The 19,449-nt window shown below is 34.6% G+C and overlaps 1 protein-coding gene across 8 annotated transcripts in view; it reads right to left on the bottom strand.

Annotated features, from left to right (window-relative positions):
• LOC122510670 (neurogenic locus protein delta) overlaps nucleotides 1–19,449 on the bottom strand; it is a 233,644-nt gene that overhangs the window by 10,856 nt on the left and 203,339 nt on the right. For all 8 annotated transcript variants that reach the window (XM_043625479.1, XM_043625478.1, XM_043625483.1 and 5 more), the window contains 2 exons: nucleotides 16,597–16,660; nucleotides 8,255–8,506 (listed from right to left, as the gene is read on the bottom strand). In XM_043625479.1, the coding sequence (XP_043481414.1) occupies nucleotides 8,255–8,506; nucleotides 16,597–16,660 (316 nt within the window). The remainder of the gene's footprint in view (nucleotides 1–8,254; nucleotides 8,507–16,596; nucleotides 16,661–19,449) is intronic.

Here is a 19,449-nt window from a genome sequence, read left to right as displayed (position 1 = left end):
AAGACAAAAAATTCAAAGGGGAAAGAAGGCGAAAAGAAAAAATCCAAAAACGATGACGACAAAAAAGATGAGACAAGAAAGATAAAAATGCGAAAAAAAAGAAGAAAATGCGAAATCAGAGAAAAAAATTACACACCTAAGGAGAAAAAAAAATTAATAAATAAAAAAGAAGAGGGGAGCAAAAAAAAAGAAGCGAAAATAAATTGTTAGCCGCATCAACATGATTAAATTAATAGTCATTGTGGGACATCTTTTATGTTTCTCGGTTCTTTATACGACACCGACAATGAAAACTAATCATTTGAATATCTTGCGACTTTTTATGACTAATTAAAAAGATTAGAATCCGAGAAATTTAACCTCCAAGTCACGATCAATTATAGAAATTTTCAAGAATCTCAAAAACTTAATTGTCCAAGTCCTCTCTCTCTAACTCTCGTAATATTAAGGTGTATTATAATTCCAAGATTCAACATTAAAATTAACCGCGAGCGAATGAGAATTTTCTCTTTCGGGGAAGAGAAAAAATTTCGAATCAACAAAATCAATAAAGGAAAAAATTCGAATGAGTTGGTAGAAAAAATACTGCCATCAAGAATGAGTCAAATTCGATTTGACACCAAAATCAGTGACAAATTATGAATTTTCTTTTTTAGAGAGGAAAGAAAAAAAACTATCGCAAAATGACGAAAAATTAAAATACTCATTTTCAGAGAGGAAGAAAAAAATAGAAACGAAAAAAAAGACTAACAAATTCGAATAGAAAAAAGAATCGATGATTTATACTAAAATTTCCAATTAGAAAACAGTTTTCGCGAATCGAGGGGAAAAATTGAAGATTCTCGGTTTCTAAATCGTGTAGGCGAAGACATTTTGCGGCAGCAATCAAGTCAGCATGAGAGATTGAAGACAACAACGTGTATGGTAGAAATCGTCTTCGGTTTCGATTCATAATGAAGGAAGAAGAGGACGACGACGGCGACGACGAAGACGAAGAAGAAGAAGAAGCAGTCGGTGCACATATGGGAGATGCACGTTATAGGAGGTCGGTACCAAAGATCGTGCTTCAGGGTATATCGCTGTGAAACGGACAACCTCGTGCGATACATGTAGGATTCCAAGTCGATGAGGAGAATAACACACCATGAGGAGAGGAGCCTCTATCAATGTATATACATATATACGGAACTCGCTTTCTTGAAGGATATTCTTTTTCAAACCTGGAGTCTCTCGAGCCAAAGGAGAAAGTATCGTTCGAGGAGGCCTTTTGCTTGCTTTTGCCTGCAAATAAATAAATTCTCCTATATAACTCTAGCGCATCGATTAGATATTCTAGAATTATACTCATCCCTCCTCCTCCTCCTTCGCCTTTGCTTTTCTTTGCAGGAGAAATCGCAACAAAGTCATTATTACAGAAAAGAAATTCGAACCGGCGCAATAATCGGTGATTTCCCATTACAATTGCGTCACAGAATTTTGTCTTTGGAACTTCTCCTCCTTTTCCTTTTTTCTTCTGCTTCTCTTCGTTTTTTTTCTTCTTCTTCGTCTTTTTTCCTTCGAAAATCGAAACCGAAGACGATTAAGTGCGAGACTCAAAATTGAAGACTCAACTTGAAAGCAGAACTCAAAAGTGGAGATTAAAAACAAGAGTAAAATTTGAAAGTACAACTTAAAAGTAAAACTTAAAAGTGCAACAACAAAGAAGGAAAAAAAAGATGATCGACAGACTGTGATGGTAGCAGGTTCTGAATGGGGTTGAAGGTGGCTATACACGAATCAGGTATATGAGAAGAGAGTCGAGTGAGAGAGAGAGAGAGAGAGATTGGGATGCGAGGAGAAGAGTCGGGGTGAAGCGGGTGGACCGCGTGACCTTGGCATCGAGGCAACACCGGCCGGTGCATGGAGTTCTTGTCGACTAGAGTTCGAGTAGCACACAGAGTACTCAGTGGAGTAGGTAGGTATTTATAGTCCAGCGTCTCTTTGGATCGACGCCGAAAGGAATGAACGAATCGTAGAGATTCCTCTGGTCCAACCAACAAAAGAAACCCCAACAACCGTGAAATCGTGTCCCACCATTTTTATTCCTCTCTCTCCTCGACACAATCTAAAATCATACCGTCAAATCAAAAAACAGAAATTAAAAAAGTCTTCAAATCAAAAAATTATTACTAAAATCGTCGATTAAAACAAATTCAAGAACGTAAGTTCTTGAATTTGTTTTAATCGACGATTTTAGTAATGTTTTGATAAAAGAAAATGAAAGAAAAAATTAAAATTGTAGAGCTGAAAAAAAATGAAGTCTCTGGAAATATTCGGACCAACAACGAACAAATCGATTTTCCAACTGACGTTTTTCATTCCTGCAGACCCTAATTTCCTGGAATGCATATAAATTCAACGTCGTCAAGCTTTGATTATTATACCTGCTCTTTTTCTCTCTCTCTCTCTCTATTTTTCCCTCGGGGTATTCGAGTGGATGCTGTGAAAAGCGACATGTGCCTCGAGATTCGAAGAAGATTTCGAAGAAAAGTTTTTCGGGAGCAGGTAAAAAGGAAAATTGAATATAAAAGCGTGCGCCTTGAGAAATGAAAAGAAATTTTTTGAGGACAAGAAGGGAAACCGTGGAGAGTTTATAAAACGCATGGAAGTGGACTGAGCCGAATGCTAGTCCAGTGCAGCTGTTGGTTAAAGCACCCAAGAGCAGCTGTCGCGGCCACTCGCTCTCGGCTTGCCGTCGTGTTGCAGCTGCTTCGTTTTTCACCCCTCAACCCCTATATCAAAATGGCGAGGTGGCACCCCCGAAAAACTCTATTTCTCCCCCTCCTTCTCAACCCTTTGGCTCGATTAAATTTTACAAGACGAAATTCAAAAAAATTTACTCTAAACTAAAGAAATTGTTTTTTTTTTCTTCTGAACGAATTTTACTCTAATCGGACCAAAAACTGCGAACGAAATTGACACAAAGACGAAACGAAACGAAACGAAACCTTAAACTACAAAGAAAAGAAAACCAAAAGCAATATTTACAGTAGATCAAAACCAATTCTTTCCGGTAAATATTAAATATTCAAATTCTCATTCCAAGGCCGAAAACCAAAAATAAAAGAAAGAAGAAAAAAGAGCATGACTGTCCAATTCTTCTTATTGCGTGTGTGTAACTAGCAACACGATTCATGCGAAACGTTAAGCAGACTTGGAGTATGTTTGCACTGCGCGCTTTTAAATGCTATCTGATTCGTCCGCTGTCCTATTACCGAAAGAAATGCTGTGAATGCACGAAAGACGAGTTTAGTCTTGAAAATCTCGACGAACAAGAGATAATGAAGAGGAAAATAAAAATAACATACGCGTTAATAAACGTGTGAAGAGTAAGGTGTCCAAAAAAAGTCCAATTAGAAGTGCGAAAAAATTCCTTTCTTTCATCAAAAAAAAAAAAAAAATAAAATGCAAAAAAAAGAAAAGAAAGCGCGAGAGGAAAAAAAAAGAGTTCGTTCAGGAAGAACCATCAACCGAAGAGAGAAGAACATCATTTGAAATCAATTCTATTTAGTAATCCATTCGCAAACTCTCTGTCATTCTCTATACTGAGTGAATGTGTGTCCTTTACGCGAGACACATCGTGTATACGCGCACAAAACTAAAAGTGCAACGACCCTGATGACTCTCCGTGTAATTTAATTTGCATCTAATTCACTTGTTGAGGGAAAATCGAAGAAAAAGGAAAAAAGAAGGAAAAACTTCGTTTTCCCTCTTTTTTTCCTTTTTCTTCGATTTTCGTTTTTTGATCGAAAGGCGAAGAAAAGGAAAAAAAGGGAAAAAGGCGAGAGAAGAAAAATCGAAAAAGGAAAAAATAGGCAAACGAGAAATAGAGGAACGAAAAAAGAACAAGAAAAATAGAAAATAGAGAAACGAAAAAAGGGGAAAAATGAAAAATATAGATATGAAAAAAGAAAAAAAGGGGAAAAACGAAAAATAGAGAAACGAAAAAGGAAAAAAAATAGAGAAACGAAAAAAAGGGGAGAACGAAAAATATAGAAACGAAAAAAGAAGAAAATCGAGAAAAGAATCCAAAAAATTGCAAAAGAACAAATAAAAAATCACATTAAAGAAAAACGTCTTTTTCTACAAAAAAAACGAAGAAAATTCATAAATGAATGAAAGGAGAGAATACGGAGAATAAGAGAGACGATATTGCAATTTTATTACATTCGAATCAAGGACACACTCTTTGTGAAGTCTCCTGCGCACAATAATTTCGCAAAGGCCATATATACACATCTGAAAGTAGATTTATCCAGTTGGTAATACACCACCACCACCACCACCACCATCGCCACCAGGATCATATAAAATATGTTGGTAATGACAAAAAAATGCTAATCAGCATAGAAAATACTGATGACTTAATGATTCGTAACGTGAGAAAAAACCCTCCGCAGATAAAGGAAAAATTCGCTTCGCTAAAACCATCATCGATCCATAAATTACACATATCACTCTAATTCGATATTTTTCCTCTAATCATATCTACAAATCTTTTTTTCCACATTTTTCCCCCTTTGCCTTTTTATTCTACAAACATATGAGGCAATAATCCTTCATCGATAAAATACATACGTCATTTAAAATGCTAATTAAAATTCCAGAAAAATGAAAAAAAACCTAGTTCAAATCCCAAAGGAACGAAAAATTGGTTCTGGAGTTTAAATCACAGAAAAATGAAAAAAGCTGCTTAGTTAAAAATTTAAATCAAAGAAAATTTAAAAATCGAATCGAAAAAGTAAACTAAAAAAATCTATGAGGAATGAGAGAAAAAATCCCGGAAAACTGAAAAATCTGCTAATTTAAATCGCTGAGAATAAAGAATCAAAAAAGTAAACTAAGAAAATCTAATCAATGAGGAATGAGAGAAAAATTCCAGAAAACTGAAAAATCTGCTAATTTAAATCGCAGAGAATGAAGAATGAGGGAAAAATTCGCCTTTTTGCAAAAAAGGAGATATTTTTAGAATGATAATTTTGTGGAGGAATGAAAAATGAGAAGTAGTTTTAATACATGTATGATTTTCATAGCTGACGAGAAAGAGAAGTAGAGAGAGAGAGAGAGAAAAAGAGAGGGATCAAAAAACAAGTAACATCTACGCTTGTGTTTATTCGCTCGCCAAGTCGACTTCTCTGCTGGTCTGCGAGGAGCGACCGATCCAGTCGGTCCGCAGGTTCGCGAAGTAAAAGACGAGGAAGCTAATACACCCGCTTGCAAAGAGAGAAAGAAAGATGAACTGAGTCAGAGTGTGTGCGCGCGCGCATGAAGCGTGGGAAACTGTTCTCAGACATCAGGCTCAGGTACCGACAGGGTCTTACTTCGTCCCTTAGCAACCAACTTTCGATAGTTGCTGCTGCTGTTGCTGCTGCTGCAGGAGTCGTGTTATCCCCGTTCCATTTTCAGGATATGTCTATTCACATAACATTTCGCGGACAATCACTTCTCTCGCTGAGAGAAGTCCCATTGCTGCAGAGTTTGATCTATTCTCGCGCAATGATCGGCGAAACTTGAATTTCGATTTCCAATACAAAAAATCCGAATTCAAAATCCACTTTGCGAATTTGCAACGATTTTTTGATTTCTAATCCAAAGTCCCGTCTATTCTTTCGCAACGATCCAAATTTCTCGATTCTCCATACAAAAAATCCAATCCGAATCCAAAAACGAATTGCGATAGATTTTTGATACAAAAAATTCCAATTGCGAATTGATCTATATTTTTGAAACAATCCAAACTTCTCGATTTCGAATCCAAAAACGTTTTTCCAGTCGATTTGAAATCTGACATGAAAAATTGGCAACTGCTAAAAAAACTGAAAGTAGGAAGAAAAAACCATTAGACCGAAAAGACATTTCCTGAAAAAAAATATTTTTTACTCTTTAAAAAATCCTAGAAACGGAACAAAATTTTTTCTTCAGGATTTAGCATACCTCGGGACTTAATTTGTACAATTTCATTAAAAAAAATTATTTTCTACTTAAAAATACAATTTTATGACCAGATTGAACGAAAATTATTCCCCTAGGGTTTCGAACTTTCAAATGAGCGATCATTTTTTTAAACAATTTTTTCACTTTCAATTTTATTACAAAATATTCTATTTTTATAAATACAAAATTAATTTTAAACTAATTAAATGTTTAATTCAATTATTTTCAGAAATTTGAATAAAATTCTTTAAAAATTCAATTATTTCCAGAAAATTGAAAAAAATTCTTTAAAAATTCGATTATTTGCAGAAAATTGAAAAAAGTCTTTAAAAATTCAATTATTTTTAGATTTTTGAATATAACTCTTAAAGAATTCAATTATTTTCAAATATTCAATTATTTACAATAATAATTATTATTTAACAAATAACTCAATTAATTTAATAAAATTCCAAAAAAAAATTCTATTATTTTTATCAGAATTTTAGAAAATTTCAATTATTTCGAAAATTTTAAATTATTTATAAAAATTTAATTATCTTCAAAAAAATGAACGAAAATATTTGTAAAACTTCATTTTTCAGAATTTTGAATATTGAAAACTAAAATAATTTCCTAAATAAATATTTATTATTAATTTCTTCACTGTAATTAAAAATTCTCAAAAAATTTCATTTTAACCCCTGAAATTAAATGATTTCCAAAAATTTGCAACAATTTTTAACAAAATTCTTTTTCAAATAAATTAAAATTGATATCTTTAAGAAATTATTTCAAAAATGTAATTATTTTAAATAAATTGAATTATTTAGAGAAATAGGAAGAAAATTAGAACACAATAAAAATTCCGCTCAATTGAACGTCGAAAACTTGAAAACATTATTTCTTTAAACCAAAAATTTCTTTTGCATCGTTCAATATGCTCACACAGAAAATATTATACAATCTCTAATCCTCGATCCAAGAGGTCAATAGCCCAGGAATGAACAATTAGTAAAATATACCCAGCAGCAGCAGCAACCTCGTTTTTTCTTTCCTTCTTCTCCTTCTTCTTCGTCTTCTTTTCTCAATTTTGCAATAAGGGAAAATCGGAGGTGAAAAAGAATGAAGGAAAGGTTAAAAACATGCGGAGATTGAAATCAGAGAAGCTGGAAGACTATTATGCGTTTTTAAAGGAGGCAAACCATGTTACAAGTGAGTTATGGCATTTATAAGATCCACAAAAAGGATAGAGAGGTGGTCTACCAATAGCTATAGCTCCGCTTGTATCATTTCCACTTGGGATAATTGAGCCTCTGCAATTATCCTACTGGTAGTTTATCATCCCATCATACGAGTCTAATATTACGAAAAGGGATTGCTTCTTGTCTAGACGCCAGTCGGCAGTAAGAGAGAAACAGTAGAGAGTTTTTTAAAACAAAAAAAAAAGAGAGGAGAAGAAGGAAAGAAGAAAAGAGAGAAAGCTCTCAAGTGGTGTATTTATTTTTCTCAACTCGACTTTTAGAATTATTTTTAAAACAATTACACACACTAAAAACTTGTCTGCTTTCTATTCTCTTCTTCTTCTCTCTTCTCTTTCTTTTCTCTACTTTTCTCTTCTCTTCTATTCTCTACTTTTCTCTTCTCTTCTTTTCTCTACTTTTCTTTTCTTTTCTTTTCTCTTTCTTTTCTTTTTCTGTTTTTGAAATTAGCTTCTGTTTTTGACACTAGTTTCTGTCTTAGAAACTAGTTTCGAAAATAGAAATTAGATTTAAAGACGGAAACTAGTATCAAAAATAGAAGCTAGTTTCGAAACTATTTTCTGTTCTCAAAACTCAAAAAGTACAAAATCAGAAACAACATTACCCAGAGGGAAAATTAGAAAGGACAATTGTTTTCCTCTGGAATGTCGAAGGTGCGATGGGGAAAAGAAGGAGAAACACAAAGATAAAGATAGAGAGAGAGAGAGCGAGAAATGTGTTTATAAACCACAGAATTTTTCAAAGAAAAGAGAGGAATATAAGGAGAGGGCACACGATGTGCAAGTATACATATATATACATATTTGAAAGTGATTGGACTGCAAGTGAAGGAAGAATGCAAATGTTATAGTTAACACACGGAGGCTGCTGCAGCTTTGTATATAACTCGAGGCAATGTTGGTTTGTTGAGCAAGAAGAGTGAACCGTGGAGCAGAGCGCGCGGCTTCGACCTCTGGGATCGTAGGAGGATCTCTCTCCTCTTCTCTCCTCTCTCACTCAATTTCCAAGTAAAAGGTTTTTAATAGGAGGGTATAGCTTACGTTTGTTGCAGTAGTCACCGGTCCATCCCGAGAGGCAAATACGTTCGCCTGTCGGACTGCAGCTGTTATGCCCGAATCTATCGTCCCGAGGCCTGCAGAAATTCTCACACTTTTGCCCATAGTAGTTTTGCGCGCAGATCACTCTGAACCCGTAGGCCATCATCGAATGAGCATTCTGCTCCTCAACCTCTATCCATTTTGGTCCAATCCCCAACCACATCTGGGTCGCTAATCTCGCCAACAGTACTTTCTCTGCAATAAAAAATTATTTAATTAGTAAATATTCTTTTTAATTTAATTTAAATATTTTGCTTTACAATTGGAAATAAATAATTAGTTATAAATAATAAAAATTTTAAACTTCTTCGTTTGGCCAAACGAAGAAGTTTAAACTTTTTATTATTTAAATTACATGCGAATTTAGAAATAAATTTTATTGTAATTTGATTGTAACCATTGTTTCCCGAATTTTTTCTTTTCGGCAATTAACTTAAATAAAAATATTCTGATAGTGGAAAATAATTTTCTTTTCCGAAATTAACTCGAAATTAACTTAATTAGAATAATTTTGATAGTAGAAAAAAATTTCCAAAGAGAGGATTTCTAGTCAAATTTGTTTAAAATCGAAAAAAGCAAAGAAAAATTTGCCTGAGGAAAAAAAGGCAAAAGTAAAGTTTTTCAAAAAAGGGAGAATTTTTTTAGAGAGAAATTTCCGCTATTCGGAAATTTTTCCCTTGAAAAAAGAAACGAAAAGGGAAAAAAGAGGAAAAAGAAAAGAAAAATGAGAAAAGAGAAAAGAAAAATGAGAAAAGTGGAAAAAAGATAATAGAAAAGAAGAAAAATTTTTTCTTCAAGAGAATAGTTTGGGGAGTGAAGAAATCTGGTATTTCGGAAGTGTTTTGCTCCTGAGGTGAATCGGCGCCCCGGGGGTAGACCGGATGTTCTTTCGCTATTGCCAGTCCGTCGACGGCACGCATCCGGCACAAAGAGCACACTCTGGGAAAGAGGCGTTCTTCCTCCTCCCTCCTTCTGTATCTCTCCACCTCTTCCTCTTTTCTTTTGACGTTTCATTTCTTACCTCACCCACCTTTTCTCAAACCTCTAGCGTGAAACAGTGTTGCCATATTACGACATTTTCCCTCTCATCATATGCATTTTACTTTCTCTATTCGAACACAGTATTTTGCCATCTCCTTTAACCTTTTCCCCTATTTCACATTCCAATTGCCTTCATCGTTTTTCCTATTTTATTATTTTCCGCAATTTTCCCGCAAGCACTTTTTATTATTCACTTAAAAAAATTCAAAAAAATTCTGTTTCAAAAACTTTGAAAAATTTTCTTTTTTTTCCAGCATTTAGTCCCAAAAGTGAAGAAGAATTTATGAAAATTGTCGTTTTTTCCAGCATCTCGTCAGAAGTTTTGGAGAATTTCTAAAAATTGTCCTTGGAAAATTTACAAAAATTGATATTTTTTTCCAAAAATTTTTTTCTTCACGCCATCTGGTCCCAAATGATGAATTTCCGAAAATTGTTCCTCTCTTGAAAATTGTTTCAGCATCTTGTCTCAGAAAAATTGCTCCTCTTCAACGCAGCATCCGTGAGAATTCATCCTATTAAATTTTTATAATCATTATTATGATTGATCTTCATTTATCTGAATTTTATGTTTTCCTTTTATTTTCTTTTTTGCTCTTCATCTTTTTTTTTTGCCAAGACTCTCTGAAACAAGTGCGTGTGAATTTCTGGAGCTCAGCTGGTAAACAAACAGAGAAGGGGAAGTTGATGAGGAAAGGTAGCCAAAATATGAATTTACTTGGTTCCGATAGCTCTCATCTTGGCGAAGAGTTTTTAACTTAGCAGTGATTTCTGCTTTAAGATCTTTATTTTTTTTGCACCTTTTTTTTCCATAAAATTAATGGTTCAGGTGTATCCCATGCAGTTGGGGTTTTAAAAAGCGTAGAACGAAGATGAGAAGAGAGAGACAGAGGCTGTGTAGTAATCTGTATCGTTGTTTACGAAGAGAGCTGGGATTTCGGAACGATGAGGAGGCAATTGCCTGAGGAAGAAGAAGAAGAAGAAGAAGAGAGTTGGTAAGGCAAGGTCCTGACTCCCGTTTCGCCCTGAGGCGAAACGTTACTTCCCTTCTGGGAAGACGCCAGTGCTTTAAGTATCCACGGGCACGCCATCGGCGAAAACGGGTTCCGCCTTTTGTTCTTCATCTCTTTTCTTCTCTCATCCTCGCCTTTCTTCGATATGGTCCATGGGGGATGAGAGAGAAGAGAAGAAGGCAGTTTCGCCGCTGCTTGAGATTTTGTGGACGAGAGGCGAGTTGCTCGAGGTTTGGAACACACCGGCTAGCCGTGAGAGACGCTTTTTCGATAGGGCGTCGAATCGAGCTCTAACCTAATCGTTCGGTGTTTATGATAATACCCCCAAAACGAAAAATTTGGAAACACGAAACGAATTACTTTTTCATCCCCAGGACTCTTATTTTCTTCATTATCTCCCAGAGACAATAAAAAATCGCCCCAATTTTTAATCACACTAACTTAGCAAGTCTAATTCATTCCAATTTATTCTAATTCATTCTAATTCATTCTAATTCACTCTTATTCGATAAATTTTTCAAAGAAACCTATTTTTGAATAGTCCTTTGTCTACACGAGCAAAAAATTAAAAGAGAGAGACCAATTATTCCTCTTATTGATCAGAAGCACCTGCTCCTTTCAACAATACCATGACACTTTATCGATATGAGGTTATATACACACAAGCTGAATTAAAATAAAAACCAAAAAAGAGAGGAACGATCTGAGAAACCGGCTCGAGATTCAAGGAAAAAAATGTCCATGTATAGATGCAAATGAACACCTAAGATCAAGTCCTTCATTATAATAAGAAGGTGCACCATCTGCGCGCCTGTAATTGCATAGTATTTTCTTAGAAGTAGTATTTCGTCGCCTGATAATAGAGTTTTACTATTCATTACCAGTAAAGAAGAGAAGAGAAGAGAAGAAAGAAGAAGTAACAACCACGACGACCCTTTTTCCTGTGACTGCGTCTATATGGTTAGGAAGGAAGGAGAAAGAAAAAAAAGAGTAATTCTCTGAGATAACAGACGCGTGCGTCATTGCACATGAAAGGGTTCGCCAAAGTAAAAAACTATGAATTGTGGCATGTGCTACTCGTGCTCGATCTCTGTTCCAGCTATATACAAGTATCTGTTTCGAGATAATAATAGATACCGAAATACTTAGAATATATATGTGTGGCGTACTTGACTCGTCCGCGCCAGTTCGTCCAAGTATTTTTTTAAAATAGTCGCCCTTATCGTCAGCTCTTTCTCTCTCAAGTTCGAAAGGCAGGCTTTAATTTTAATCGACTCGAATAATAACCAGAGATTCTTGGATTGGTAGAAATTAATCTTCATTCAAAATATTATTACCAAAAAAATTATTGCTCCGAGTCTTCGACTCGGAGTAATTGATTTCTTCATATTTTATAAAATTTTTTTTTTCTTATTCGGTTTTTCGTTTTCAAAAATCTGTTTTTAATTTCCCTGGTTCAGTTATTTGACTTCAAAAAGTCAGATTTTTTGAATTTCTACTTTCAAAGGCGACAAGTTTTCAAATTTAACGTCCGAAATACAATTTTTAAATTACCAAAGTTGAATTTCTCGATTTTCAATTTCCAAAATATCAAGTTTTCGAATTTCAACGTCCGAAATTAATTTTTCCAATTTTTGAAGTCCAATTTCTCGAATTTTAATTTCCAAAAAACAAATTTTCGAATTTTAACGTTAAAAATCCAACTTTTCAATTGCCAAAGTTCAATTTCTCGAATTTCAATTTCCAAAGATCAAGTTTTTGAATTTTAACGTCAGAAATAAAATTTTTTAATTCCCAAAGTTCTTTCGGGAAATTGAATTTTAATGTCCGAAATTCAATTTTCAAATTCCTAATGTCAAATTTCTCGAATTTCAATTTTTAAACAAAATTTTTTTGTTGTCAATTTCCAAAATTAAATTTTTCAATTTCCAAAGTCTAATATTTTGAATTTCAATTTCCAAAGACAAATTTTTTGAATTTCAATGTCCAAAATCCAAGTTTTCGATTATCAAAGTTCAATTTCTCGAATTTCAATGTCCAAAATCCAATTTTTCAAATTTCAATGTCCGAAATACAATTTTTACTATTATCAAAGTTCAATTGCTCGATTTTCACTTGCAAATTCCAATTTTTCGAATTCTGACGTCCCAAAATACAATTTTTTAATTTCCAAACTTGAATTCCTCGATTTTCAATTCCAAGCTTCAATTTTTCGATTTTCAATTTCCGAAATCCTATCTTTCAATTTCCAAAATCCAATCTTTCAGTTTCCAATTTTCGATTTTCAATTTCCAAAATTCGATTTTCTAACTCCAATTTCCGATTTTCAATTTCTGAAAGCAAATTTATCAGCAAAAATCGTTAGACGGAAGAATGAAAGATTAAGTATCCGAGTGTGGAAATAAATAAATGAATGAACGAGTATCGAATTAACGAGGGGAAAATCGCAATGAGAGGATAAAATTGCCTCTCTCGTGGAGACAAGAAAGATTTTTAGATTGCAATTCCACTCCACGTGTTATCAATTATGTTTGTCATGGGGAGACTGTGACTCGGTGGAAGTGCAGGTGTATCGGTCATGTCGTAAGCCATATAAGCAGTGCTAAAGTAATAGTGAAAAAAAAAATAAAGAACGGAGACGGGCGAATGAAAGAGAGAGAGAAGAGAATGGGCCTGAGAAAGGAAGCAGCATCCGAGCAACGCGGCAATAAAAGGGTTCGTTTCGCTCTTACTCGTGTGTATATGTATACATGATGGATACAATGGTGAGGATATAAAGAAGAGAGAGAGAGAGAGTGACAGAGAAGGCCCTCTCTTTTTCTCTTTCTTTCCTTGGAGAATATCTCTTTCTCTCTTTCTTTCCTTGGAGAATATCTCTTTTTCTCTTTCTTTCTTTAAAGAACCTCTCTTTTTCTCTTTCTTTCCTTAGAGAATCTCTCTTTTTCTCTTTCTTTCTTTAGAGAATCTCTCTTTTTCTTTTTCTTTCCTTAAAGAAAGAAAGAGAGAAAAAGACAGAAAGGGAGAAAAAGACAGAAAGAGTGAAAAAGACAGAAAGGGAAAAGATAGAAAGAGAAAAATAGTAAAAAGAAATGGCAGCAATGAGAGATCAACATCAGCACAATATGTAAACGGCGCATTAGTGATAATGCCAGAAGAGACAGACAATGTCTGCGGCACAATAAGAATATTTTTAATGTATGCGCGCAAATCGCTCGAGCGCTACATATTCGTGTAAAAATGGAAGCAAAGAAGAGACTGCTTAATTTCTTCTTCTTCTTCTTCTTCTTCTTCTTCTTCTTCTTCTTCTTCTTCTTCTTCTTCTCCTTTGGATTTTAACCAGTTCTCTGTTAATTACAAATCACCCAAGCGGAAATTACGTGCTCTCACAGTGCCGCCATGCATAGCGTCATCATCATCATCATCATCGTCGTTGTCGTTGTCGTCGTTGTTGTTCTATACCTTTTCTAAAGTTGTTTCTCCTTCCGGAGATCGTTTGATTAATTCATTGGCTCCTTGACAGTGCCACGGTCATTGATCAATCAATTATCTCCCATTTTTTTCCTCCCATTCCCATTCTTGTTCCACTCATCTAATTTGTCCACTTCCTTAAATAGTCCACTTTACACAATTCACATTACATCTTCACTCAATTTTTTTCCCTCAGCTCTTCAATCTTGTCGATTCCTCATTCTCTTCATACTCATCGGTATTTTTTTTTTTTGTTCAATTCTGCATTCTAGTTTTTACTCCATTTTCCATTTTGTTCCATTTTGTATTTTTTTTTGTTCCCTCTCGTTTTTTGTTTTTTACTCCATTCTCTATTTTTTGTCGTATTTTACTTTATGTTCTAATTTTTTTGTACTCTCAAAATCGTGAGAATAGTCAAATTTCACTTTTTCAGTTTTAGAGAATAAAAATTTTGTTTAGCATTTTATTTCGTATTGTATTTCCTACTATCACACATTTTGCCTTTTTTCAACAGCAATTTTCATCGTACAATACATCCTCCTCAATTTGCATAATTCGCCTGTTTTTTCTATAAAAAATTATTCCACTGGCAAATAGACGATGAGCATCAGTAAATTAAAGAAAGTTCTTCCGGAATTCGCGGAATGTTTTTCTCTTTAAAACGAGTTTACAAAACAATTATTCTAATAAAACTGTGTGCGCGAGTAAAAGAAGAGAAAAAAAAATGTGTGCGTGAAACTTTTCATACATGAATATTTCCGGTTACAGCACATGTGTCACGAGAGACAACACATCATTACGGTTGGTTCTTTGATCGAACAGGAGGAGTTAATGGCTTGGTAAACTCCAATGGAGGAGAGAAAGAGAAGATTCAACGTGTATAGTGCAAACAAGGGAGGGCAATATTATATATATACATGCTGATGAGTAAATGGTTAGAATTGAAGAGATAGTTCACCAACAATATGTAGTGTAATAAGAGAGACAGATGTGCCGTTTATTTTTCTTCGGCACTCAATAAAGGAGGAGTGAATTAATCACACAGCGAGAAATAAATGAGGGAAAAAGGAGAAAAGAGAATAAATATCAAACAGAAAAAAAGAGAAAAAAAACAAACAGAAAAAAATCGCAAAAAGAGAAAAAAAAATCTTAAATACAAAAACTAACGGAAAAAAAATGTTGCGACACTTTTTACTTGTGAAAAAACAAATGAAACATTTCTAAATATCTTCACAGTCTAGACTTCAATTTACATACTTTCAAAAAATTTCCAAGAAGATCGAATGTTAAAAATAGTGAAAAATTCCCTGCGGAATGCATTTTAACAATTCCCAAGGTTTTTTTTTCTTATTTTTCTCCTGCCAATTTCGAAAGAAATGAAAACAAACTGAATGACAATTTAAAATTGTCCAAGTTGGATGTCGTCCAACGATTCGAGATATAGAAATCGAGCTTTTAAATTCAAACCATTCATCTCCCGGCTATGCTTTTGTAAATTCCAATTTGGAATCTCGAGATCTTTTTCTCCCAGAATCTCAGTCTCCACGGAATTCTCCATTTTTCCCCCACTCAAAATAAAATCCTCCTCCATTCAATATTTCCCTCGTTTCAATTTTTCTCTATTTGCAGATAATAATTTTCACTTTCAATTATTTTCTATTATTATTTTTCGACTAATGAATAAAAAGAGAATAAAATGAGAGAAAGATAAAAATACCTCGTGAACATAGCGAAAGAAACGGGGAAAAAAAGAATGACGTAAAAAAAATATGGAACAGAATACTCGACGACAGTTGAGGAAAACGAAAAGCGAGTAAGCGCAACAGTGTCCAGTGCAAAAGCAGTGTATGAATGAGAAAGTCAGATTGCAGATGAAGGGGGGAGATTGGGGGGGTGTTGAACACGTCAGATTCGGAGCTTGGCGCTACAAAGTGTCGACGACGCTAGAAAGAAGCATCCTTGTGTATAGAAGCCGAGGGTGTCGAGTTACTCTCTCTCTCTCCGGTGTGTGGTGGAAGGTGGCTGCTACGGTTACACGACACAGGAAGGAAACACTAGTGGCTCTGTTGGGTTCTATGTGCACCACGTGCACTAGGTTATTGCTTGCGAGACTCAACACACATGTACATATTCAAACTTTAATGTCGTACTCGTTGCACGTGTGTTGAACGGGGAGAGAGACACACCGAGAGGATGTTACGGTAATACGTCTAGCGAGAACATTGAAAAACAGGTCGAAGGACTGGGAGGCAAAGGGGGACAGGATAAAGAGTAAGAGAAGTGGTTCCCCACCCTCATCAAGAAAAAAAAAGAAGGAGAAGAAAAAAAGAAGTGTCGTATCTGGTGAATGTCACACACGGCCGGAAGTGGCTTCTTGATTGTCTCGGACCCGAGCCATCACATCACACCCAGCTGTCTTTGCACATGCTATCAAAGTCGTATAAGTATTTATAAATCACTTTTGGTCTCCTCTCATTGATTCTCTCTCAATCAAACTGTCAGGCGAACTGAGAACTATTTCCATTCTTCCTTCGCTCACTCAGCAAAAATTTCCCAATTTTTTCCGCTATACTATTCATTTCCAAAGTATAGCGAAATTTTCATTACCAAAAACGAAATTGAAAATGTTAACCAAATACGAAATGAGAATCATGATTCTTATTTTCGATTAATTTCGTATTTGGTTAACATTTTCGAAAGAAAAATAAGACGTAAAATTCGAGGAAACAATTGGATATCCCTTGAGAATTAGAGAAACGTCATTACCGGAAGTATTGTTCGTGATGTTGTCCGTGTCATGATACGCCTCCACTATCAGCGAGAACGAGCCCTGTAACAGAAAACATTGGAGAATTTAACAAACAGTACAATATAAATATAGGAATAAATAATTGTTATGACTGCGAACACACTCACACACATTGTGTTGCAATCACATTTAGTAATAACAATAATATATATATAGATGTTGAAATCATTTGATTCTTTGCGACAAGGGGGTTGTATGTGCGACTCTGCTGCCAATTGAACATCCGGCTTCCATCAGGAGTGTTAGAAAGGATGTCAAGGGCTTTATACACCATTTTATATTGTTATATCTAATTGTGTAATTTGTAATGTACCATGTAACGTGTAGGTAGGTCTGCTTCGTCGCCCATTGTAGATTTTTAGCGCCACAAATTATATTTGTCTCTCAATTTTTATCGAAAATCAATAGTTGAAAAATTCCATTCAATTCAAATATTCTTTTTTGCTCCTCTATTTTCAATGTTTGGAAAATTTCAACCAATTTCTTTGTTTCCTTTATTAATTTCAGTCCTTTTTCCTTTTTCTTATAAAAAAAAGAAAGGATAAAAAAGCAAAAAACTAAAAAATAGAAAATGACTCCAAAACTCCAAAAAATTTACAGAAAAAAAATTCCAGCCCCAGGTAAAAATCGAAAATGTCTCAAGGCTATACAAAATTTGCTCCTAAAAAAACTCAATTAAATTAAAAGGTTTCACAGTAAAAAATGTCTATGTGTATATGTGTAATTTATTAAAAGGTCTAAAAAGCCGATGACGACGAATATAAAGTTTGCCTTTCGTGCACGCACCTGGCGCGGTTTATGTTCAAAACCGTGTCCAAGCGGAATGAAACGGAAAATCCGGAATAAAAAAAAAAGAGAGAGAGAGAGAGTTTGGCCCCGTAAACTTTTGAGGGGTTAAAAAAGCAACAGTCCCTCGGAGGGTTGTTGGTGTATACATAACACTGATGCATTCCACCGGATATAAATCATTTATACATTTATGTGTGCCAATGAAAACACAAAAGCAAAGACCTAGACTATATTTGCCATCCGCACACGTGCACTCAACTGGTAAAATAATTAACGACACACACAACAACGAGAATGATGTAAACCATTATTCAATGACTCTTTAAACTATAATTTTCACTTTGCTACAAACTTTTCCGTAAAAACCTTTTTTTTCAATTAAAAAAAAAAAGGTTTTCTCTTTACGGTAATTTTTACTTTGCTACAAACTTTTTGGTTTTCTAAATTAAAAAACAAGATTTACTGTTTAAATTAATTCTCATTTTGCTTCAAAATTTTCGGTTTGGTAAATTAAAAAAGTGTGAATCAACAGAAAAAGAAAAAAGTAGAAAAAAATAGAAAAAAGTACAAAAACCGTTTTTTGCGGTTATCAAATTGAGACAAAAAACAAATCAAAATTGTTGCATCGCAACAATTTTGCTTTGTTTTTTGTCTTAATTTGATATCCGCAAAAAACTCTAAATAGAAAAAAATACAAATAGCAAAAGTTACAAATAGAAAAAAGTATAAATACAAAAAAATACAAATAGAAAAAAAAGTACAAAAAATAAACTTTTAGTAATTTGTTTACAATTTTTCCTATTCGAGCTCGAATAGAGTCGAACGAGACGAAAATTGTCGAGAGCAAAAGAAAATTTAACAATTAGCGCTCTTCGCATAATCGTATGAAGAATTACTCGCGACAATTAGTGCAAAACGGTAAAGTTGTGATGAATAAATTGTCATTGTGTGTGTGTCGTCGTTTTGTTCCCGTGGAATCTGCATGAACGCAAGAGAGAGAGAGAGCGTTTAATTATTAACGTCACCAAGATACGTTTCACGGCCTCATTACGCTCGTTGAATAATAAAGTTTACATCTGCCATTGTCAGCGCAAGTTCTCGCGTCAAATAGCCGGCCGGCTCATGAAAATAAATCTTTCCTCTCACAAATTTTTTTTCTTCTATTAATCCACTTTTTTCGAAAAAAAATCCTCGAGATAACACTTCTCTCCACAAAGTTGTAAAACTTAATTATTCCTTTTTCTAAAACACAGCAAGATTAATTATTTAATTATCCTTCTCGAGGAGATAAAAAAAACGAAGAGGAATATTTGCCTTGAAATATGTACACCGAAAAAGATAGAGAGATTAGGGGTTAGACAAATAGGTGCATAAGTTGTGTATATATCCGTGGAGGGAAGGGGACATTTGGGGTCGACCCTTTTCTTGCGGCAAGGACGATGCGAACTCGAAGAAACGAGAAGGAGCGAAAGAGAGGCGAGTGGGAGGGGAGAATAAATTGCAGAGGAGACAAATGCCACCATGATCGCTCGCTAATTTATTACAGAGATTGGAATTAAGCCGACAAAAAGCTGAAAAAGCACCGGCATCCCGGGAACAATGTAGGGTGTGTTTCGAGAGAGAGCCGGTGCAGCAGTTTGGATTGTGCGCTCGAGACTCTAAAGCAGCAGCAGCAGCAGCGAGAGAAGGAGACAGAAAGAAAAAGACTACACGGACAACTTCAAGTGAGAAAAAGCGAATATGCGAACGAAACAAAAGAGAGAGAGAGAGACAGAGAAACAAAAATCCAAAAATTACTCCAAAAATGAAAAAGAAAAAAAATACCAAAAAGAAAATACGAAAGCGAAAAATTCGAAAAATACGAAAAGGCAATAGAAAATTTCCAAAGCAGAAAGATTTATCTCTTTCGAAAAAGAAAAATAATATAGCCAAAAAGGACAGAAAATCGAAAAGATCGAAAAAACACGAAACAACCGAAGAAAGAGAGTTTGGAAAAAAAAGGAAGCTAAAACTTAAAAAAG

This window comes from Leptopilina heterotoma, unplaced genomic scaffold, assembly GCF_015476425.1.
Source record: "Leptopilina heterotoma isolate Lh14 unplaced genomic scaffold, ASM1547642v1 Lhet_73, whole genome shotgun sequence".
NCBI lineage: Eukaryota > Metazoa > Arthropoda > Insecta > Hymenoptera > Figitidae > Leptopilina > Leptopilina heterotoma.
The sequence above is the reverse complement of the archived record's forward strand: the minus strand, read 5'-3'. Positions and strand labels throughout refer to the sequence as shown.